Raw genomic sequence first — 24,102 nt, 5'->3', positions numbered from 1 at the left:
TTTAAACCCTTACCTTCTGTCTTGGAGTCAATACTGTGTATTGGCTCCAAGGCAGAAGAGTGGTAAGGGCTAGGCAATGGGGGTCAAGTGACTTGCCCAGGGTCACACAGCTAGGAAGTGGCTGAGGCCAGATTTGAACCTAGGACCTCCCATCTCTAGGCCTGGCTCTCAATCCACTGAGCTACCCAGCTGCCCCCTTTCATTAAATCTTGTTGCAGATAGGGTTGTCATCTTATCTTTTTGTGATTTCTTCTTCTAAATCCTGTCCTAGGCTGCTCTCTTCTTTTTGACATGTGATTCTCAGAATTAGTTATAGCCCCAATACTTCTATGGGTCAAATTGGTGTTAAATGAAATAGGAATCCTGAAATCTTATTCTTGTGTTCTGGGCCTGTTTGTATAATCATGGTATCATGGCAGCTAAGTGGTGCAATGGATAGAGCACTGGGCCTGGAGTCAGGAAGATTGGAGCTCAAATTCACCATCAAATACTTATCGACTGGGTGACCATGAGCAAGTCACTTGATCTCTTTCAACCCCAATTTCCTCATCTGTAAAATGTGGTTATAATATCTACCTCCCCGGGTTGTTTTGAGGAATAAATGAAACAGTATTTATGAAATACTTGCAAACTTTAAAACACTATATAAATGCTAGCTTATTATTATTATTGTCATTATAAAAAAAGTAAAACTAGATAACTACGATCTCTAGAAAACTTAAGATCAAATTTGCCCCTCTTTACCTCAAAGTTTTCTTCTTGATACCATCTCTCACAAAACACATTTCCCATAAAAAGTATGGGATTTGAATAAACTCAAATTTTTGCTCCATTTGACCTGTCACCAATTATAGAAATGAAAGCAAGATGGAGATTAGAAGTGGAAGGTATCACTGATGGGGCCTTGGGATCATTTTAGTTGTTTTTTCTTCAACTGAAGGAAATGTTCTTTTTCCTTAAAGACTTGTTCAAAGTCTCGATGCTCCTGTCCTCAGAAGAAAAGACACATTGACCTAAAGAGGCCTCACCGACAGGAACTCTGTGGCCGATGCAAAGACAAGAGACTCTCCTGTGATAATATTTACAGCTTTAAGTACATTGTCTGAGGAGCAGTGGGGCTGCTGAAGGGATCCCACAGTTCCTTTGGTTGTATTTTGTCTCTTCTTTTGTAACTTGGCTTTGACCTGGCATTGGAAAATGGATTAGACTTTTGTACTTTTTGTAAAATTTGTGACATGATGATTGAACAGTATAAGTAGAATAAAACTGACTCATAAAATTCATGGCAAAGGCATGTTCAGTGTGGTGATCATGGGGCATAATCAGTGAAGTAGAACATCATGAGGAATGTTATGTCCATGATAGTATTGAAAACTACTGTTGGTTGAGTTTATAGTCTGTGTACCCCAGTAAGGCAAACATTTTCTAGCAATTTGGTATACTCTGGGCATATACTAAGGCATATATTTGCTTTTTGGGTTGTTAGAAGAAGGTTGCCATATGGAAGGCAGGTTTTAAGACTTAATTGTGACAAGAGCAGGTACAGAAATATCTATTAGAAAAATGAATAATGGATCTCTGGATGCAGCTGAGAAGACTGGTAAAATTTAGCCAATTACTGTCTTCTGATCAGTCAAAATAATTTAGTATAAAAGCGCCTCTACACATAATGGGGCTGGAGGCTGCCCTTTCATTTGATGCACATGCTCCATTCTAGTTTCTGCAAGTGGGACAATGTATTTAACCCTTTCAAAGAATGGGATTTGGCTCATCTGATTAGCTAAAAATGGAGATCAACTTGCTCTAAACACCTGACCAAGGCTATTTCTAAGTGACAGACTGCACTTAGGAGAACATCCTACCCTTTGATTCTTAAGATTTATCAGGGGTTCTGTGGGATATTGGCTTCTGCTTTCAACTAATATGACTAACCATTAAGCTAGTTTAGCATCTCTTCAAGCTTATGAATCCTGAATTTACTAAGGTTTCTTTTCTGTGGGGTTTCCCTTACACTAGGCACAACATGACAACATTAATTGGCTTTTTTAATGGGACAGGAGAAACTAAAAAGAGGACCATAGTGACTCCTGAGCTATTGACAGATGAGGCTCTATTGGTGATGGTATTGATCTACCTTTGGGCCTCTGGTCTCTTGATCTAGTTTTTCTTCAGCTGTGAGGCTGAAGGTTGGCATGACATCAAGGCAGACTTAGTCAATCAATACCAAATGTTTAACATTTCTGGTTGTATCCTTAGGCTTCCTAGTAAGTGAACTCCAGGTTAGCATTTTTGCAAGGAGAAAGCCTAACAAAATTTTATGAGTGGGGAGAAAGTAGTCAAACACAAATAATAAAACTATCTCAGGGAAGAAAAAGAAAATTATCTTCATTTTATTTTTTTATTTTTTACAATTCCCCACCATTTAATTATATTTTATCTCTGATCAGTTCTGCCTAAGTCAGCTTCCTATTGAAGTGTATAATGAACTCTGATTTCAACTCTAAATTGCTCTTCCCTAGTTTGTGGATGAATTTTTGAGCTTCTTAAACTTTGCCTTAGGCCACTGGAGGTGAGAACTACAAAAGAGAAGCAATAGAATCCAGTACTCCACAAGCACAACACCTGCCTCCTTATGAGTTTTTCTGGTGTCTTAGACCTTGTTTTGTTGGCTTCTATAGTGATCTACATTTCTTCTTTTCTAAATGTTCCTCTAGGCTCTCCTTTGCCCTCTGTCCTTTCCTCTTTTTGCTCTAATCAAACTGTTCTTAGTGTCTTTAATCATTGTGTCTATTCTTATGATTCCTAAATTTACCATTTTAAGCTTTGAACTTACTTGGAAACAGCATGGTAGAGTATAATGAAACTTAGTGTCTAGAGGCAGAAGACTTGGGTCCTAGACTTGGATTTTAGACTTGGGTTTAAGAGGTTTCTGAGTAGTATATTGGCTAGAACCTTGTGCTTGGAGTCAGGAAGACCTGAGTTCAAGTCCTACCCTACTAATTAGCTTTGTGATCCTGAGCAATTCACTTAACCTCTGTTTCTTCAACTTTAAAATGGATATAACAAAGAATACCTGACCTCTCAAGATTGTTGTGAAGATCAATGAAATATCTGTAAAGTGCTTACTTAATACAGTGCCTGGTAAAAATTTTTTTTTTCCTTTTTGCCTCCCTACCTGGCTCTGATGCTTATTACCTGGAAAGGGACTTTAATGATCTAGCTCATTTCATTTCACACAGGCTGTACTCCTTTGGGCATCATGCCCCATGCCAGGACTTCTCTCCACCTCCCACCCCACCCAAGCTTCCATTTTTGTGTTGTCTTTCCCATTAGAGTAAAAGCTCCTTGAGTGCAGGAACTGTCCTTTTTTTTTTAAACCATTACCTTCTATCTTAGAATCAATACTTCATGGTTCCAAGGCAGAAGAGGCAAAGGCTATGTAATGGGGGGTTAAGTGACTTGCCCAGCTGTGTAAACAGCTAGGAAATAATTGAGGCCAGATTTGAACCCAGGTGTTCTTGTCTCTAGGCCTGGCTCATGATCCACTGAGCCACATAGCTGCTCCAAAAACTGTTATTCTTTTTCATATTTATATGCTTAGCACTTAGCACAGTGCTAGCTGTGGTAGCAAAGTAGGAATGTTATAAATGTTCATTGACTATTCTCTCATTTCCTTTCTTCTACCTCTGATACTTGTATACTTCTTTGATGTCATGTTCATTATCACTTCTGTTGCTTCTGGTCATATTCTCATTGCAACCCATCTTTCAAATCCCATTTCAAATCTTATTCTTTTGTGAAATCATACTTGACTCATGTAAACCCTCACTGATTTTTCTTCTCCAATGGATGAGCTCCTGTAGTAATTTCAGCATGGTATATGAATTAGCAATTTAATACTGTTTTTTGTTGTCATCTTATCTCTCCTGAATTGTAGAGTAGGGATGACTTGGAATCCTGATTTTGGAAGCTACTGCAAAGGTCATTTAGTCTAACTGAAAAGGTCAATGATTTTACCTACTCTACCTCACAGTCCTCCTAGACTAGAGAAGAGTATTTTTTGTTAAAGTTTAGAGTTATAGTTTATGCTAGTTTGACAACAGAAAGTGAAGGATGCATTTGCTCCTCCTGTTTCCCTTTGTCTTCATACTTGGTACCTAGGGTTCACTCATTAAGATGCCTCAGGGGAATAGTCATAAAGTGAAAGAGGTATCATCTCAAGGGGGAAAAGGATGAAGTCTCAGGAAGTTGGTATTATTGTCCCATCTCTCCTCCAACCCCAAGTCTCTGTGGAGCATGATTTCTATTAGTCAAACTTTCAGTAGATTAATTTATAAACCAGAATACCAAGTCATCAATTTGCTAGATAGTTTATCTTTCAAACTCAAAGGTCCACTTAAGGAACCTATATATGATACATATAGTCCAGGAAAATAGGAAAGTATTATATTGTGGTTTTGCTCCTGAAACAAGCTAGATCACTGCTCCTTCTTGCAGAAGGGCAAATTTAGGTCAAAGATAAATGTCTTCATTAATCAGCAGTAAAATACATCGCTACCACATGCCTTTTTATCTCGTTCAACGGACGTACAGAACAAAATGTCAACCCGAGTTACTTCACAAAACCTGCAAGTGTATTTACAGAGTGAATAAGTTACATAGATCACATCTGAATAAAAGTGTTTCTGATGTGCAACTGGTTTACACGCCCACATTTTAACACTGGACAGCATTAATTATGAGGGGGGAACTTATAAGAATGGGTTTATATATATATATTACAAATAAAATATCTAAGAAATTTAAAGTGAGGACTTGCACTTCAACTTGATAGTTCTATATTCTGTTATCCAAGGGGACATTAAATTAAAATATGCATGCGTGACAGGTTAGAAGATAGACTGTTAATGTGTATGAATTTAACTTTGTTCTACAAAATGTCAAAGTTAATTCAAATTAACAACCATTTTTTTTTCATTTGTAGTATAAATATGTTCATAAAAGCAACCCTCTAGGAAAAAGCAGCCAAGATCCTTAAAAAAAATCTACCTATACCATTTCTGGTACTTGGGTCCTAATAACAGACCTCCGCAAAGCAATCCAGTACCTTCAGAGACAGTAGCCTGGCAACATTAAGAAATGTACTTCATAGCAGCTCATTTTAGATACAGTAATCGTTTTCAAATTACAGTGTATATTAAATTGTAGTCCATTTACAGTTTGTTTTCATATACACAGGCGCTCAGCTTTTGACCGACTCTCAGTTTCCAGTGGCCAGCTTCATTCTGCCTGCCCCTTTTTCCTTCCCCTCCCCCCAGAAAATGAAAAAAAAAAAGAAAAATATAGGGAAATAATATACAAGTTTTAGGATACAAAAAAAAATTAGTAAGGAAACATTGCACTTTTGCCAATCTAAAACAAGTTTCTAGAAAGGAAGGTATTGTTCAGTGTTGTCGGCTTTGGTATGCAATGGAAGTCACCTCTTCAGTAGTGAATTGTGGTTGCTCAGTGAAATGCTAAAGAGTTTGTGCCACACAGCGCAGAGAGTCCGGTGTGTTCTAGGCTACCTTTGTTCTGACAGTATTGCTACACATTGGAAGTTCCGCCCACCTCTTTGTAGAAAAAGTCCTACAGGTAACAAGAGGGAGGACAGCCTGACCAAGTCTTCTGAAGACCGAAAAGACACTGGATGACATCACTCCAGCACGGCAGCACTCCCAGCTTGGAACCAATGGAGGACGGAAGACTCCTGTCAGAGACTTGTGCCTGAAACACTGGAATCTGGGAGAAAAGTTGTGAGGACTCGGTAGCTCTGAGCCCTGCGAATCATGTCCCGGATCTCGATGTTGAGCTCCATCAGCTTGGTGCAGATTTCTGTAAGGCTCTGATTGGATCCCACTAGTGCATAAGTACCAGTTTGTCCCAGTGTTTGATGTCGGAAGTAAATGTTCAGTAGTGTCTGGACCTCATCATCAGAGCTGCTTCCAAAGATGTCATTGGGCCACAAACTCCTGCAGGGAGAGAGAAGTACAGTATATGCTTCCTCAACATTGCTTGCAAATTTAGGAGGGCTTGAATCATAGTACGCATTCATTCATGTTTTTGGAAAAAGATTATTGCTGACTGAAAGTAAAAATTTTCCTTTAGATCCAGTTAGGTACAGAGGTTTAATCACTGTGCCCACACTGCATATAGAGCATAATATTATAAAAATATTGGGAGGTAGAGAAAAAGAAACTTAACTGTTAATTTTTAAAGAATCATAAAATCTCAAAGTTGGCAGGGATATCAGAGGTCATTTAGTCCAATCTAACTGAATTACAAGGCATGTGTTTTCAATCATTTCACTATTTTAGTTGTGTCACATATAACAAAGATGAGTTTATTCAGTGACCAACAAAATCAAGATAGATTTCTAAAGATCAAGGTCTGTTTACTTTTCTTTCCTTTCTCTCTTTTTCTGACTATGAGACCTAGTGGTAAGAGAACTAGGGTTGTATTTAGACTAGACTTGGTCACCTCTAAATTGGGTGACCCTAAATAATCCACTGCCCCTTACAGAATCATATATTGAGAACTAGAAGAAGGATCTTCATGGACATCAAGTGTAAACCCTTTCAGTTTACAGAGGAAGAAACTTGAGATCCAGAGAGGTCAAGTAGTTTCTTTGCTTGGATTAAAATAAGTCAGTGTCTAAAGGGATCTGAATACAGGTCTTTTCTACTCCAATTCCAGCCGCCTTTGTACTTTTCCATGCTGCTGCTGCCTGGGCCCCAGATTCCCTTTACACAAAATGGTTCTCTTTTTGCCAGGGCAATGGTAAAGTTTCCTATAACAAATGGCAAAATTCCCAAGTGTTTTCTTGGAAACACCAACTTGAGGACTTAGGTACACAACTGTGTGTACATCCTACAAAAGAGATCACACAGGTGGGAAGACTCACCTGCATTCCCGGATTTGCCTTAATGCTTTGCCAAGTTCATTGTTCTTCAGACATTCTAGCATGGATTGAATGGCTGCTTCTGTGGAACTGAATGTAGGCTCAGGCCAGGAAGACTCTATGTAGAGGGGATCCATTGCAATGGCAGCTGTTGCATCCTTCAGGTTTTTCTTTAAGTCACTGAGTTCTCTGGACATATTCAATAGCTGTTAAAGAAAAAGAAAAGAGGCCACACTAGGTGCAGACTGGACATTTAAATCTTGGGACAAAGATTTACTTTTGCATTTGTGTTTCTTGTATATATAGTTAAGCAGAATGAATCTCGGTGGCCCCAAAGTGACAAGTGACATTGTATAGCACACAGTGTGTGTATATGTATAGAGGTGGCTGTGTTTTATAGTGTGCTGTGTCAACAGAGAAGTACTTTTTCATTTACCAAATATCACCCCCTTAAAACTTTATTGTCATTTTCTTCATTTTTATATTGACTTCCCAAGAGGCAGAAGCATATCCAGAAGACTTCTTATGGTTCTCTTCTTTATCACTATTCCACATCACAAAAGAGAAATCTATAATATTTCTATTGGAGATGAAGGAAGTAGGGAAAGTCTCAAATTGGGATTGCGTTTTAGAAGTCTCACAGCTGACCAGGGTTTTTTTCTCCTAAATGGGAGAGACCTGGTTCTCTGGCTCTTGAGGAGATACTAACAGAGACAAAAGAACCTTTGCTGTTTTTTAGTAATTAAAAAGTGTAATAGGACAAGAAGACTTCTTTGTAAATAGAATTTGAGAGTATTACAGAAAAGAGATGTGTGAAAATAAGTGTTTAAAAAAACAAGGATTTAAGACAATCGTGGCTATTTCTATAAAGCAAAGTTCATCATTTTGACAAAACTTGTTATTTTTTATCTGTCAAGTTTAATAACATTTTCCTCATCCACTTGGATTATTTGATCCTATCTGTTAAAAAATATGGTCAAAAGAGATTTTTACAGGTTCTTTTAAAATATCTATTTACTGATACTTTATTTAAAAATTCTTTTTAATTAAGATTCAAAAGTATTCTGCTTCTTTATAGTTTCCTTTTTGAAGTTGGGAAAGCAATATTTTCCTTCATTAAATAAATACTAGTTGCTTTCCTACTACAGTAAAATAAAAAAAAAATTTAATTGTTCCTTTTACTATGTAAAATTTAGCATTGATGTGGGGCATTTCTTTCAGTTTCTGGGTAAAGATACAATCCTGTTCCGTATTCAGAAAAAAAACAAATGTTAGAGAGAAGAACAAATCTTAGATTGTCCTATTTAGAAGAGAAATAAGTAACAACACTTTCCCTTATATTGGATCATTGGTAAGTCAACTAAGACAAGCCAAAGTTTATAAGATTGAATATGTTCTACTTGCAGAGTATGACCAAACAGGGAAGGGAATACAGAATGCATTTTTTAACTGAATGATTCTGTTCAGTTTTGTACAAAACATTAAATTCTATTCATTCCTCTCAATGATTTTTGGATAATTAGTATATAACCATAGTTCATCTCTCTAATGATCTAACTTTTAGATAATTTCTAGAAGTTCACTTTGGAGGCAGTAACACCATCATTTTCCCAAGTCAGCGATAGGCTGAGCTCACCCATCAGGTGAGTGAGTATCCTGTCTTGCTTTTTTTGGTCCTGAAGGGCCACAAAGGTCAGAAGGAATCTTCATTTCTCTGATGGTGCTGGCTACATTAGAGGTAATGTTTTCAAATTTAGAATAATTTGAATTTTTACTATTTAAAATCCTTTCCTGCATAATTCCACAGTCTAGAATTCAATGTAAATTGCCACCAAGTAAGGAGGCCTGGATCTTTAAAAGCTGAATAAACAAACAAATATGTTGCCTTTTTATCTTATTAAGGCAATGGCATTTTCTTTGTTCTACTATTAAATTTGCCTAAGCTTATATATTTGAGTTGTGGAGAGAGTGATTAACCCTTTCTTAGGATTAATTAAGAAGAGCAATAGTATCTTCTCCCTTAGATGAGCAATGCCATCATGTTCTCTTCATAACATGTCCCTCTAAAACCTGACAATGATTTTCCAAATGCCTATAAAGAAAAAGGTGTATAAGAACCTTTTCTTATGAGGACAGAAACAAATGAGGGATTTATTTCAGCAGAGTGAGTCTGAGGGAAATAATTACCTGTGAATGAATGAAATCTCACAGTGTCTCTGGGAAGGGGTGATGATGGGAAGGAGGGACACAAAAAAGAGTTGATCATTTGAATGAAAAGGTTGAATTAGACTTACCTCTGGCATGGAACTAACTTCATGCACCTGGCCAATGAGTTTACAGTAGGATTGAAAAAGCAACAGCAGCTGGAAGTGTAGTTTATATAATCTCTGACATAGTTCCAATTGCTAAAGAGAAAATTTACAGGGGAAGACGTTATTAAAGTACAGGTTTTTTTTCCTTCTGGAATTAGTTTTATGTAACAAGTGAAATCTATGGGGTCATAAATTTTTAGCTTTTTAAAAATGAAGTATAATTAGCCATTTCAATTCAAAATGAAACTAGAACAAAGATTCAATCAATGAATGGAATACTTATGTAGAATTTAACATTGTGAACAAAATAAGGTAACTCTGGGATAACTATGGTCCTCTGAGGAACATCTGGTAAAAAGGAACATGGAGTTCTATCCTGTTTGCCAAAAAAATGCCTAAAACTTATAGTTTCACAATGATCATAATTTTATATTATCCTAATCTGTTTTTTTAAACTTAAAAAATGCTTTTAATAGAAGTGTATTTTGAAAGGGAAAACATTGAGCTGCTCTGGGTAGGTGACCTTAGCATTAAATTACATAAACAGAATCCCAGGCTAGCTAGCCTCACTAAATTATTTATAACTACTAGTAAGGACAGAGCACACAAAGACAATTAAAAAAAACATTTTTATAAAGATCATACACATATTTTATAGTCAATAAAATGTTTTCAAAAGAGCAAAAGTAGGTTTATGGAGGGAAGACAGACACAATGATACTCAAAGGGAGTGCTTTTTAAAAATGCTTTATAGGAAGAAGACAAAGTTGTGTTTTTTTTGTAAATCCTTATTTCCCATCTTAGAATCAATACTGTGTATTGGTTCCAAGGTAGAAGAGTGGTAAGGGCTAGGCAATGGGGCTGAAATGACACAGCTAGGAAGTGTCTGAGGCCAGATTTGAACCTAGGACCTCCCATCTCTAGGCCTGGCTTTCTATCCATTGAGTCCCCCTAGCTGCCCCCTGACAAAGTTTTTTATATGGAATGTAAATTTTGAAGTAATTGCAGGAACTGGCCACTGAGCTCCACTGAAATGGATAACTCTGGAATAAAAAAAATTAATTGAAATCAGAATAACTAACATGTCTTTTAGGGAAAAGGAGTCAATACCTTTTACATTTAAGAGAATTACGCCATTAAGTCTCTCTTTGAATTAGTTCTTTTAAAAAAAATAGCCCTTTCCTCTAAAACCTGGCAACGATACTTCAAGTATTGGTCTGTTGAATAAACTTGATGGGAAAGATTACTCAAAGTGATGGGAGTTACCTCCCAGAAATTAATGTTTGGCTTGGTAATGTAAGTAATGCAGTAGCACTTAATACTTGTTTTTTGAATTGAGTTAGACTGACACATATGACAACTGGATTTGAATTGTGGTAATCAAAACCACCCAATGTTTACCTTTCCTTAATCAGGATTAAATAAAAACAGTGTAGGACATTTCCCTTTTTTTTCTCCTACAAATATTAAAATATCCCAAAGGAGGGAGAATTATGGATCTAGTTACTAGAATTGAACTCTTTGTTTATACATAAGCTATTGCATTCCTCTCCTCCCCCCTACCCCCATCAGTCTGATAATATTTAAAATAAAGGCTGGGAAAGAAAATGTGCTCACTATCATGGTTATTGAATAACACAATCTTAGCTCATTTTAAAACTGATTGATATGTGATAAAGATATATATATATATGTATATATATATATATATATTATATGTACCTGAGCTGAATGAAGTTGGATTACTTTTTTGATTTAGGAAAGAAAATATGATTCAATTGACCTCTGTGGAGTGACTAGTAGGCTAGTTTTCAAGTACTTACTAGCCCAAACTAGAGTTTTCATTGTTTAAAGCAAAGGTGTCAAACCACAGGCTGCTTAAAACACTCCCAGTACTGCTGAACCAGATGTGGGAAATATTTAACAAAATAACTGAAAGCATAATAAAACACAGATAATATTAATTTGATGTTTTCTAAGTCAATATGCAGCCTGCAATGATCCTTATGCACAGTTTGGTGGTCCCTGTTTTTGAGTTTGACACCACTGGTTTAAAGTATATTCTTTTAGCATCCTTCAACAAACTTTTCTTTAGAGAAACCTTTTAACAGCAGATTTATAAAGGAATGAATTCTATTTGGTAGAATTTTAAAACCTATTTAAAATCCTATTCTGGGTTTTGATTTTATAAGATTATTCACTTACAAAAATGAACAATATGGAAATATGTTTTTCGTGATAATACATTTATAACCCAGACTGAATTGCTTGCCAGCTCTGGGATGGGAGAGGGAGACAATTTGGATCATATAACTTCAGGAAACTTATGTGGAAATTTGTTATTATGTGTAATTGGTAAAAGAAATTTTAGTTAAAAAATAAAATCCTATTTAGTAAAATCTTTAAAATGATTCTGTGAAATAGAAAAAAAAAGCTTAATGGCTTTCTATAATTCAGTAGAGACAGCTCTGCAATTTAACTCAGTGTAAAACCCTAATTATGACGTGAGGTGCACAAGTTTCAAATAATATTATTACACACACATATATGTTATTATTCTAAATGACCTGCAGACAATATCAAATTTCATAGCAACTTAGGGATTCTTCTTTGCAAGGAAAACAACTAAGAATGGTACTAATAAATGGCAAGTTCCTAATAATTGATATAATCAAATAAATGGAAATTGAAAAGGGACAATATGCTAAGAGATATAACAGTAACAGTAAAATCAGGGTTTGTTCAGGGTCCATAGTTTAATGGACAAAGAGTATGAAAGAACTTTTGACTTACTGCAAGGGATTCCATTTGCTACCCAGCAAGCATGGCACAGGAAAAAAAGGAAAGGAAAGAAAGTAGAGGGTCAGTGTAATGCATGCAACAGAAAGCTCAGCCCTCTTTAAGAACATCACTGTCAGCAGTATTAGCATGGCTTGCCTCAATTTTGTCAATGGCAGCTAGTGTTCCACTCCCACAACATGCAACACATTCCAGTTAAACACAAGCTCTACACACAGTGGTGAGCGCCATTGGCCAAAATAACAGAACCTGCGTTTAGTAGGTTTGAAGTTTAGTTTGCTAAGATTTTGGCAGCCAGGTGATAAAAAGTCAAGCTTCAAATGCCTGAAGGACTTGGGTGTATAAGTCTGAATGACTACTTCTTGACTATGAGATGATCTAGTGATATAATAATGCTTTTTTTTAACCCTTACCTTCTATCTTAATAATGACTTTAAGACAAATGGTTAAGGGCTATAGGCAATGCGGGTTAAGTGACTTGCCCAGGGTCACACAGCTAGGAAGTATCTGAGGTCAGATTTGAAGGTCAGTCTTTCCAACTCCAGGTCTGGCATTCTGTGCCACCTAACTGCCCCCAATATAATAGTTCTCAAAATATCAACTGAGAAATTTTTAAAGACATTTATAGAACTGGAGCATAAAACAAAAACTGCAGGGGCCTTAATTCTGTGTCTTTAATATGCTCTTTGAAATCTTATGCACTCTGAAAATTTGACAAACATTTATTGATAATATAAATACAAATGCCATCAATATCCAATTATCATTTTCTTTACAAAATCAGATTCCTTTTTACTTGGAAAATGTATAGTAAGAGTATCATTCAAAGAGATTGTGGTGATGTAGTGAAGTACATATGAGCAATTCTTTCATACTTTACTTTTTAAAATTTGTTTTATTATTATGAACCTAAAAGGCATTCACACACTTTATTTTTACAATTAAGCTTAATAAAAATGGATAATTTACAAAAAATCCATGATGGCTATCTTACATCAAAAGGAATTAATAACTGATTTTTTAAACCTGGTCACTTTTAATTATAGGAAGATGAAAACTTGAGGAGAAGGGCAAGAAAATAAAAATAGATCCAAGGACAATAACTTTTGGTTTCCTTAAGACATAATCATAGTACTGGCTTAAGGAAGCTCTGGCTTCATGAGAATGAGACCATAAATTGACTTGGAATTATTTTCTGAATTAATTTGCCCATTCCTAATCCTAAACCAATATATACCTCATTCTGAATGACCAAAATGTTTATAGATCAGTCTAGCTGAAGGTTTGCTGACTCAGGATTACAAGAAGTCATATCTTCATGCTCACAATATTATCAGTTTAAAATTTATAAAAATTACATCTACATTGGGCTGTTTCAGTGTAGAGTTTAAGTGTCCTTGAACTTATTGTTGTTATTGTTTTTTCTAGATAAGGCTAGACTTGTGATTTCATCAGTGTGGGGAGATTCTAGAGTGGAACCTCCCTTCATTGATGCAAATAAGCAATCAGTCTATAATTTGTATCTGAGAGAGTTGGTATGTCAGTAGTGTCAAACTCAAAGAGAAATGGATCTCTGCTGGCCCTGTATTGAATTAGAACACCATAAAATATCATCATCTATGCTGTATTGCATTTTAATTAGTTATGTTAAACATTACCCAATTACATTTTAATCTGTTTTGGGCTGCAAGACAAATGGCCAAGATGATCAGAGGCTGGACTAGAACTCTTAGCTCCAAGGACAGATCTAAAACACAAAGTCAAGCTGCCTCTCATGAATTTTTGATTATGTAAATAATAATTTTAAACTATTATAATAAAAAGTGCATAGACACGGATACCTTAAATGTTAACTTAAAAGTCCCACAGAACAATGGCATTTATTCTATCAATCATCTCACTAGGGATCAGTACATGGAGATTTTCAGCTCAGTTGAAAATGAATAGATTCCACAATTCTACCAGTGGTTGAGATTTTAGACCTCAATCCCATGATAGAATTAAACAGCTGATAATATTTAATAGCTTTATTGCTTTAAATAAAGCTTTAAAACTAGCAGGGTCATGCAGTTTTCATAACTAAGCTCTCCCCAATGAAATCTACACAAATGATGGGGGGGGGGGTTCAGAAGCCAAGGATCATTAAAGTTCTCTTGAATTTCTTTTCTACCTTGAAAAACTGAAGGATAGCTTCAAATAGGACTGAAACATTTAATATACAGGTCAGCAAATTACCGTCACTAATGGTTGCCACTAGGGATTTACTTTCTGGAAGCACAAAAGGAAGCAAAATTGAATAAATGACATGATCTCAGGTCAGGAAAGTGTCTTCCAAAGGAAAGAATCAATGAAAGCCAAAGAGAATATCAAATTGGCTGAAATAAAATCTTTTCTAGTCAATAAAGGCAAATAAAAGGCTGCTAAGGAATTGCAATGTTGGCTAATTTCTTTCTTGAGCTCTCTTTAGTCCAAAATAGTGTATTTCCTGGGGACTGGCCAACCTTTGACTAATAAGAGCCCAGGGTGTTCTTGACCTTCTTAGGCAAGAGAGTTCAAACATCTTTGAGGCATTGTGGTATAGTGAAACCTGGAATAAGGAAAATGTAGGGTTAAAATTCCACCTTTGAATGGCACACACTGGCACATAGGTATGGGCAAGTCATTTGCCACTCTGACCTTTGGTTTCCTTATCTAGAAAATGGGGAAGATAATAATTTCTATGGTGCCTACCTCATAGAGATGCTGAAAGCTCACATGAAGTAATGTATGTGCTTTTGTAGACTTAAAAGGGATAGGGCACTGAATTTATTTCATGAGCAGATTTCCTCTACTAGTTGAAGAGATAAAAAAGAATCCGAGGAGGCAGCAAGGTGGCTCAGTGGATTGAGAGCCAGGCCTAGAGACAGGAGGTCCTGGGTTCAAATTTGGTCTCAGATATTTCCTAGTTTTGTGTGATCCTAGGCAAGTCACTTAACTCTGTTTTCCTCAGTTTCCTCATATGCAAAATGAGCTTGAGAAGGAAATGGCCAACCACCATATTTTCATCAAGAAAACCCCCAAAAGGTCATGAAGAGTTGGTCATGACTGAAATGACTGAACCTGCATGAGTGTGTATGAGTTGCTATTATTACCCAGTTCATTTGTCCTAAGTTAAAGTCTACTTTCAGGCTTTAATGACCAAAATTCACAGTGCAAAGCACCTTTCTCAGGAACAAATGAATGAAGCTGCATCATGCGGCCAGAACACTGGCTTTAGCAGAGAATCTTGATTCAAATTTTAGCTCCTACTCATCAACCTGTGTGACCTTAGAAAACCCAGCTAACCTTTTTGGACCTCAGTTTTCTTATACATAAAAGTAGGTTCTGTTGGATTAGATGATCTTTAAGGTCTTTCCAGCTTGAGATTGATGATCTTTCTCTGTTTTTCTTCCTTTTTTCCCTCCTTCTGTACCCATTTGCCTCCCTCTCCCCTCATCTTTCTCACTCTCCCTTTTCTGTGATTTCATTTCATCTCAGACTTATCTGATTAGCAATCTAGAGTTTTAGATAGTTGCTTTGGGCACTGAGAAGATGATTTCACGAGACTAATAACTATCATGCGAGACAACCAGTTTGTCCTCACTCCATGCAAGCTCTCTATCCACCCCACCAGAAGTGTCAGGTTCATAGTTTTCTAGGACAATATGTGTGCAGTCCAGAGGTATCCATATCAATGTGTTTGACACCCATGGCACCACACTACAGCATGATGCTTCTTGATTCTTTATTATTCCCTAAGCTATTTTTATGCAATTGGGCCCTTTGTGAGGATATTGCATGGGGAGACCCAGGCCATAAAACATTTTCAATGTTCCAAAGTCTTGAAATTTCCCCTTACAAATACTGACGAAATTCCATTATATCCTCTGCTCACAAATACTTCCTTAAGTCCTGGTTCTGGGTTCTTGGGACACCCTGATTCTTGGAACAACCACAAAGACATTTATCTGACTAAAAGATACCTTTTCCTAATAGGAAAAATGATGACAACAAAAAACCCACCCCAAATTTCCAAAGTCTTAAATACTGATGATGAGACACATAGACAACTGAGTAAACAAAATGTGATTCTGCAAAGAAAACCCAGAACCACCCTGTTTCAGTGCTGGTGAACAATAACACCTGGGGGCGGCTAGGTGGCTCAGTGGATTGAGCCAGGTCTAGAGAGGGGAGGCCCTGCGTTCAAGTATGACCAAAGATACTTTCTAGATGTGTGACTCTGAGCAAGCTACTTTTCCTCCCATTGCCTAGCTCTTATTGCTCTTCTGCCTTGGAACCAATGCACAATATTTTTTCTGTTACCTTCTACGGAAGGTAAAGGTTTAAAAAAATAACATCAAAGATTCTCTTCCACCCTCCTCTGTCTGTCTGTCTGTCTGTCTCTCCCTTCTTCCCTCTTTCTTCTCCACTCTCCCTCTTTCTAATTCTCTCCCTTCCTCTTCCTTCTCCCTCCCTCCCTCTCTCTCTCTATGTCTCTCTATTTATCTCACTGTCTCTCTGTCTCTCTCCTTTACTATCTGACTTGGAATCAACACAAAATATTGGTTCTAAGGCAAAAGATCACTAAGTGCTAGGCAATGGGAGTTAAGCAACTTGCCCAGGGTCACAGAGCTAGTAAGTGTCTTAGGCCACATTTGATCCCAGGACCTCCCATCTCTAGACCTGGCTCTCATTTCACTAAAGCAACCAGCTGCCTCCTGCCAAAGGTTCTTAATACTATTTCTGGGTAGCCTTTGGAACTTAAACAGGGAAATATTCATATAAAAGAGCTCGACTATGAAAACAGGCCAAGGGCTAAACATGTTACAAGTATTTTAAAAGTCCATTATCGGTATCAGCTCCTTGAGGGAAGTGACGATATTCTTATTTATATCTGTATTTCCCCCAAAACTTGGACATAATCAGTTGCTTAATAAATGTTGAATGAATGAATATTAAAAAACCAGAGAGCCACCACTTTAAACTCTGTGGGATAAAATATAGATAACAATTAGCCCAAAGGTAAAAAGGAGAATTTTTTTTTCCTTCATTCAAAAACAAACCCAGATGCTTCTGTTTACTAATGGGTAATACTGTATCTAAACAGCAGCGTGCTGAGGTGTTCTGAGGTCTTTAGTGAGCCTAGTGTTGGGCCATTAGGCAGACAGGAAAAGCCATTATCTTCATTATATTCTTTCTTGATATTTCAATAGGAACCAGACTTCTCATGGATATTGAAAAATTTTATAGCAATTTATTGCTTTATAAAATAGGCTGGGGCTAGACTTGGGGCTTTGAAATGATGCACAACATACCATGAGATCCTTGTCACAGAGGAAAACTCTAATCTGGTATTTTAGCTAATAAACATTTCTAATATGACCATAGCAGATTTAGACAACCCAAATGGCTCATTAAAAAAACAACACAAAACCCTTCCCTTCTGTATGAGAATCAATACTATGTGCTGGTTCCAAGGCAGAAGAGTGGTAAGGGCCAGGCAATGGGGATTAAGTGGCTTGCCTGGGTTTACATTGCTAGGAACTGTTTAAGGTCAGATTTGAACTCAGGACCTCCTATCTCTGGGCCTGGCTCTCTATCCACTGAGCTACCTCACTTACCTCCCCTTCCCCCAAATGGTTCATTTAAGGATCAAGCAAGCAGAATTAGTCATCAGCTTAAGAGAATAAAGAGTGAAGCTTTTAACATTTTTGCTATCCAAACCTCTGGCAAGCTTCCTTTCTTATACTTAGTTCTCAAATGGCACAAATTTAACAATCCGATCAGAGTCCTCCTCAGCCTAATTCCGCACCTAAGTTAATGCCATGTTCAGAATTTTAGGAGATGATGCTGATGTCGCAGTAATTAAATACTATTTTTCTATCTCTATTCAAAGCCATTTCCATGTTTATCATGATTACTCTCTTTCTGTTGCTCTAAGTGGTAATGATCTCTGAGCTATCAATTAAGCATAGATTGTGGCCTTTACATTTGGCTTATTCACTAACAAATTACATTTTCTTTTTTTTCTATTAAAGCTAGGAAGGTGTCTGTATGCGCTCTCAGTGCAGTCTTTGCTCCCAACGCTGTATTAGGGGTGGACTCTGTGTGCGTGTTAGAGGGCCACCTCATTATTTACTGCTTTGATTAGATTAGACAAGGGCAGTCAGGAAAAACTCAGGACTAGATAGAATACTGCTTTTCTTTTTACCCATTAACTTAGGCCTGAATGCATGGTCCCATGAAGTTGTCTACGACAGTTTTAGGGCTCTCCAATGGGCGATGATGGAGAGCTTTCCCCCACAGGAAGTCTTCGGGCACGGGAGGACAAGTTGCTGGAGTCTCAGGTTGCTGATATCAGGCCGAGGCATTGCCTGGGAGGTCTTCAGGGCTGGGAGTTAGCCTAGGAGAGAGTCATGTAGGGATTCTGCTTCTCTCGGACCCTTTGGGGCTCAGGAATGTGTACGGGACACCCGACACTCACAATATACTGCTTTGGTTCTCTTTCCAACTGAGCGCCTCACTGTCAGTGCAGCCAAAGATGGAACTGGAACACCTTTTGCTTTCCCAAGAAACCAGACATATGGTTGTAATGATGACTCATGGATAACCCAAGTCAAGGGCAAATTTCTAAACCAATTTTTTTTTTAAACCTTACTTTCTGTCTTAGAACTGATACTATTGGTTCTACGATGGGAAAGTATAAGGGCTAGGTGATTGGGGTAAGTGACTTGCTCAGCTAGGAAGTGTCTGAGGCCAAATGTGTACCCTGGGCCTTCCCATCTCCTGGCCTGGGCTCTCTATCCAGCCGCCCCCCGACCCCCCAACTGCCCCTTAAACCAATTCTTTCATCTGCTCCCTCAATGTCAGCAGAAATAATTGTAAATGTTCTTCTTTCGCCAAATAGCAGCCAAGGCTATATTCATATGCCTTTTGTATAAATTAATTCACCATGACCCCTCAATAGAATTCCTACCCATGGAGTTCAAGTCAGATAAAGGCATTTTCCTCTCCTTTTTGGAAGTGGTCAAGCTGAGAGGACACGTATAGGAGATACAACTACAAGTTGAAATTAAGACTAGAAGCCTTTACATATTGCCCAAGAGGATCAAAGACACAATTATCAGGAAATAGAAATCATTTATCTAGCACTTTTTTCTCTTGAAGGATAATTCATCTCCTTCCAATAATGGCCTCCCTCTTCTTTTTTTAGGACCAAATCTTTAAAACAAGGATTCAAGAATCCTTGGGATACTGAATCGAACTCTGGAAAAAAGCTACTGCTGATAGCCAACTGAATCAGGTATCCAGTCGGTAATTGCTTTTCAGCTATTAAGTTTTCTGGTGCCTCTGACTCCTTATTGCTTTGATATATTTCCAATTCTAGAGAGCAGTGGAAAAGAAGCATTCAATATCCAACAAAAAAACATTTGATTTCTCTCTTCCAGAGACTCTTCCTGAGCTCTTTCACTTATGTCTCTTTCAAATGGAGGGAAATGAACAAAGACTATCGGGAAAGGGAGCTTTAGGTTGGTGTAGGTCTTGGTATGATGGGGAGAAATTAATTTGTTTTCCTTCTGAAGCACCATGCCAGTGGCCATCTTCCTGCTGGCAATTCCTTCCCCTCTATGAATCTCCTCCTGGGTGGCAGTAAGCTTGTCCCTAATCCCCCTGCCAGCTATGTTTACTCCATGGTCAGCCCATGACTTTTCAGAATCATTCTAGACTTTGTCCTCGTCAGGAACTTCTCTTACTTCTTTAGGCTTTGCTACTCTTTCGTATATATTCCTTTCCTCCCTTAGAATGGGAGTTTCTTAGGATGAATTGATGGACTTTTATAAGAACGGAAAGACCTCCATGAACTGATGCACCATGAAATAAGCAGAACCAGGAGAATATTATACACAGAGACTGTAACATTGTGGGATGATCAAATATGATTGACTTTGTTACTAAAAGCAATGCAATGATGCAGGATAATTGAGGGACTTATGAGAAAGAATGCTATTCACATCTAGAAAAAGAACTGTGGGAGTAGAAATCCAGAAGAAAACATGACTTATCACTTATTTATTTGGGTATATGATTTATAGTTTTGGTTTTAAAGGATTGCTCTTTCACAAAAATGAATAATATGGAAATGGGTTCGAATGATTATATATATGTATGTATGTATGTATATATAACCCAGTGGAATTGCTTGTCAACTCCAGAAAGGGGGAGGGATCAGGGGAGGTAAGAAAACATGAATGATGTAACCATGGGAAAAAAAAATAATGGAAGTTCCTTGAGGCAGTAGCTGACTTATTTTCTGTTGTATTGTATTCCTAGGACTCAGTACAATCACTGGCAAATACTAATTGCTTAATAAATGCTTTTTCTACTACTTATGTGTCCTTTTAAATGTTGCTCATCATTTCTGTTTCCATGATGTACCCTACTGTGTTGAATGAATATAGCTAGGAAGGAGAAAAGGGATTCTTTACTCGGTTACTGGATTAGTAAGGTTTTTACTAGCCCTTACATCACAAAATACATACACACACATACACACCAGAAACAGAAAACACCTCAATATTTGTTATTGGCATATTTTGATCTATTTAAATGAAAATTAATGCCCCAGACATAGATTTAACTTTTGCTCCTATTTTATCTATCTCTAAGATATATGGGGCCCTTTACATTCCTCAAGGTTCCAGTTTCTTATAAATACATCGGGAGGAAAAAAGTTATTCAAAAAGAAATAGAGAGGGGCATCGAGGTGGCACAGTGGATAGAGTGCCAGGCCTGGATTCAGGAAAACCCATCTTACTGAATTCAACTCTGGCCTCAGATATTTCTAGCTGTGTGACTTTGGGCAAGTCACTTAACCCTTCTCTATTTCTGCCTTAGAATTGATATGAAGACATACGATTTAAAATATGAAGACATACAAAGACAACGAGTTTAAAAAATAGTTATGCTTCTAAAAAGAATGTGAACTGAAAGGAGCCATGAAAAAGCAAACTGTTTGGGGTCTTAACTTTTCTGGTGAACTGCTTTGGGGTTTGAGGCCAGAGAGTATATATAGTTCAAATTAGAAAAAAAATGGCCTCCTTCATCAACTGACCCAACTCAAGCTTTTTTCTGTACTCATAATAGCAAATCAGTTGATGGCTACTTTCCTAAGGCTTGTATGCTATATGAATTTTGTGTCAGGTACTGCTCTATTTTCAGATTTCTACTGGCAAAATAAAGAGCCAAAGTGAGGCTATTATTTGAGCAATTTAGAAAAACTACTTTCCTTTGCCTAAATTATCAAGTTAGAGCAATTTTAAGCTGACCAAACTTAGGTCTCCGGACTAGCCTCAGTCTGTTAAATATAGTCCAGGCTGCCCAAAGAATGCTAAACAGCTTCTTCTGTTATTTTTCTTCATGGTGTGGGCAACCTTTTCTTGGCAAGGGCACTCAGGAAATGTGTGGGCCACCTCCCAATTGCTGATACTAACTTTGCTATTCAAAGTCCAGTTGGTGTTAAAGAAGTGAAAGTAAATAGTTAATCCCATGTCCCTCAACACAGCTTCTCTAAAAAGCCTTCCCTGACTAATCTCATTCTCACCTCTAATTATATATACATTCCTCAGAAAAAGCATATCAACTGTCCCTGGCTCACTCTGCCTGACCCTATTTCAAGTTTTCTAGGCAAAGATACTGGGGTGTTTGCCATTTTCTTCTCCAGCTCATTTGACAGATGAAGAAACTGAGGCAAACAGGGTTCAATGACTTGTCGATAGTCACATAGTTAGAAAGTATCTGAGGCCAGATTTGGACTGAGGAACATGAATCTTCCTGATTCCAAGCCCAGTGTTCTATCCACTGTGCCATCGAACTGCCTTATCCCTCCTTGGGGACATATAAATTTTTCTCAATCAGCTTAATTGGGAATCTTCTAAAAATAGTTTAATCTGTAATCTGACTAAATTTACCTATAGAGTTTTTTAAAAAGGTTTATTTTCTTAGGATACATATGAGATTAATACTAACTATATATAATATATAACGTTAATGACACTGAAGAAAGTATGGGATTACGGATTTATTGTTTCTTTAACTTTTATGGCCTAAGAGGAACGTACATGATTTTTTTTTTAAACCCTTACCTTCTGTCTTGGAGCCAATACACAGACTGAAGAGTGGTAAGGGCTAGGCAATGGGGTGGGGGGTCAAGTGACTTGCCCAGGGTCACACAGCTGGGAAGTGTCTGAGACCAGATTTGAACCTAGGATCTCCCATCTCTAGGCCCGGCTCTCAATTCACTGAGCTACCCAGCTGCCCCCTGAATGTACATGATTGCAATATATAAAGGAATTATTTCTCTGTTACTCTGCCATAATTTTTCCTCTAAGAAGTCTCATCAGAATCCTTGTAATCATTCGTGGTTTCTCTGAAACTATGCTTAAACGTAATAATAAAACTTAGGTTTTTACCTCCATAATTTCTGTGCTGTGGTAAATATCGATTTGACAGCAGTTACCTTCCAAATGAACTCAGAGAGGAGATATTTCTCCCAACTGCTTGTTTACATATCTCACCTTCAACTGTTCACTAATTTTTTATGGATGTTCGGTCAACAACCTGGGTTTTAAGTTCCTTAAGGGTAGCTACTAGATTTTATGTTGTTTTTTTCTTCCTGAATATGGAAACCATTACTGCCCTGACAGCACACAGTGCTGAATATATATATATATATATATATATATATATGTATATATATATATATATATATATGAATGGCTTTCCTGGTCTTCTCTCAATCCTCAAATTTTCATTAGTGGTGCAGCCATCAAATACACCAAAAAATAAATCCCAACCTATTAGGGAGAATGGACCGGTCAGGCACAAAATCATGCATTTGTAAAAAGTCTCTTGTTGCATTCCACCCCGAATGTTGCACCTTATTGTATCTACCTTCAGGCAGCTAGGTGGTATAGTGGAGAGAGTACAGGTCTTGCATAGGTAAGACCTGACTAGGTGTATGACCTTGGGCAAGTTCTTTAATTCTCTTTTGCCTCAGTCTCCTTCTCTGTAAAATGGGGATAGTAGCACCTACCTCCCAGGGTGGTTGCAAGGAACAAAGGAGATAATATATATTTGTTACTTGCAAATCATAAAGTACCATATAGATGCTAGGCATTGTTATTGTGATTAGCCTTGGCCCTACCCAGAAGTGATAATAGGGATTAGTAGCAGTACTAGAGTGCATTTTAGGGCATGGGAGGGAGCTGTTTTAAAGAGAGAAGCCAAATACAAGGACATTTGCCCTAAAAATTGTAGTTCTTTTACTTCCTCTTAATTTCACTAAATGAAATAATCGTTGTTGTTGTTTTTAACTGATTGGTTGTCTGAAGGAGCTAAAGCCAAGGAACATTAAGGGATGGAGTGAAAGAACCATCCTGGACTTTGCCTTTTAATAATATTATGAATTTTGTGGACTATACAAATTGGGGAAGCCAGAGTTTTTATGACTGAGCAAGTTCCTTATCCCTTGGGGTGGGAGGGGGTGACCATAAACTTGGAAGATGAGACAAGTACCAGCCTCAGAACTGAGGCTGAGTAAACAAAGGAATATTATTTCAATGATTTATGGGCACAAATATTTATAAAGTGCCCACTGTGTGCTAGACATTATGCTAGTTATTAGGAATACAAATACAACAAATGAAATGATATTCATGAAAGAAATTTATGCCCTAATGGAAGATACATTGTGTGAATGCCTTTAATGACTTAAAATGGCGCTAAGATTCTTGGGACACCCAGAATCTGTTGTTTTGTTAGCCTGAGTTATTGTATGGGATTTTTTTTTTTTAATAGTGAATTAGCTTTGAGCCAGATTTGAGCCAGGGGGTCAGAAGAGGCCACCCCCCCCCCAATACAAGCCTAAAGTTTTAGTTCTGGCCTCCTGTGTATACATAATTGTTTATATCTAGTCACAGGCTCATAGAATCACAGATTTAGAGCTGGCATCCATTTTATAGATGAGGAAACTGA

General features: G+C 37.4%; 2 protein-coding genes across 12 annotated transcripts in view; one reads left to right on the top strand and one right to left on the bottom strand.

The window, feature by feature from the left end:
* The window catches only part of ZAR1L (zygote arrest 1 like), a 28,222-nt gene extending 7,638 nt beyond the window's left edge, over positions 1-20,584 (top strand). The window contains exon 4 of one of the 2 annotated variants that reach the window (XM_056825148.1): positions 19,283-20,584. In XM_056825148.1, the coding sequence (XP_056681126.1) occupies positions 19,283-19,327 (45 nt within the window). In that variant the 3' untranslated portion in view covers positions 19,328-20,584. Of the gene's footprint in view, positions 1-962; positions 5,352-19,282 lie in introns of those variants that run through there. The other variant, XM_001377049.4, reaches the window with a different exon arrangement.
* FRY (FRY microtubule binding protein) overlaps positions 4,613-24,102 on the bottom strand; it is a 502,970-nt gene continuing 483,480 nt past the window's right edge. For 5 of the 10 annotated variants that reach the window (XM_056825142.1, XM_056825138.1, XM_056825144.1 and 2 more), the window contains 4 exons: positions 12,046-12,063; positions 9,235-9,345; positions 6,944-7,146; positions 4,613-6,011 (listed from right to left, as the gene is read on the bottom strand). In XM_056825142.1, coding sequence (XP_056681120.1) covers positions 5,753-6,011; positions 6,944-7,146; positions 9,235-9,345; positions 12,046-12,063 — 591 coding nt within the window. In that variant the 3' untranslated portion in view covers positions 4,613-5,752. The remainder of the gene's footprint in view (positions 6,012-6,943; positions 7,147-9,234; positions 9,346-12,045; positions 12,064-24,102) is intronic. The other 5 variants (XM_056825143.1, XM_056825139.1, XM_056825145.1 and 2 more) reach the window with 1 other exon arrangement.

The sequence above is a fragment of the Monodelphis domestica genome, chromosome 4 (genome assembly GCF_027887165.1).
Source record: "Monodelphis domestica isolate mMonDom1 chromosome 4, mMonDom1.pri, whole genome shotgun sequence".
In the NCBI taxonomy this organism is placed as follows: domain Eukaryota; kingdom Metazoa; phylum Chordata; class Mammalia; order Didelphimorphia; family Didelphidae; genus Monodelphis; species Monodelphis domestica.
This window is presented reverse-complemented; position numbering and strand designations above follow the sequence as displayed.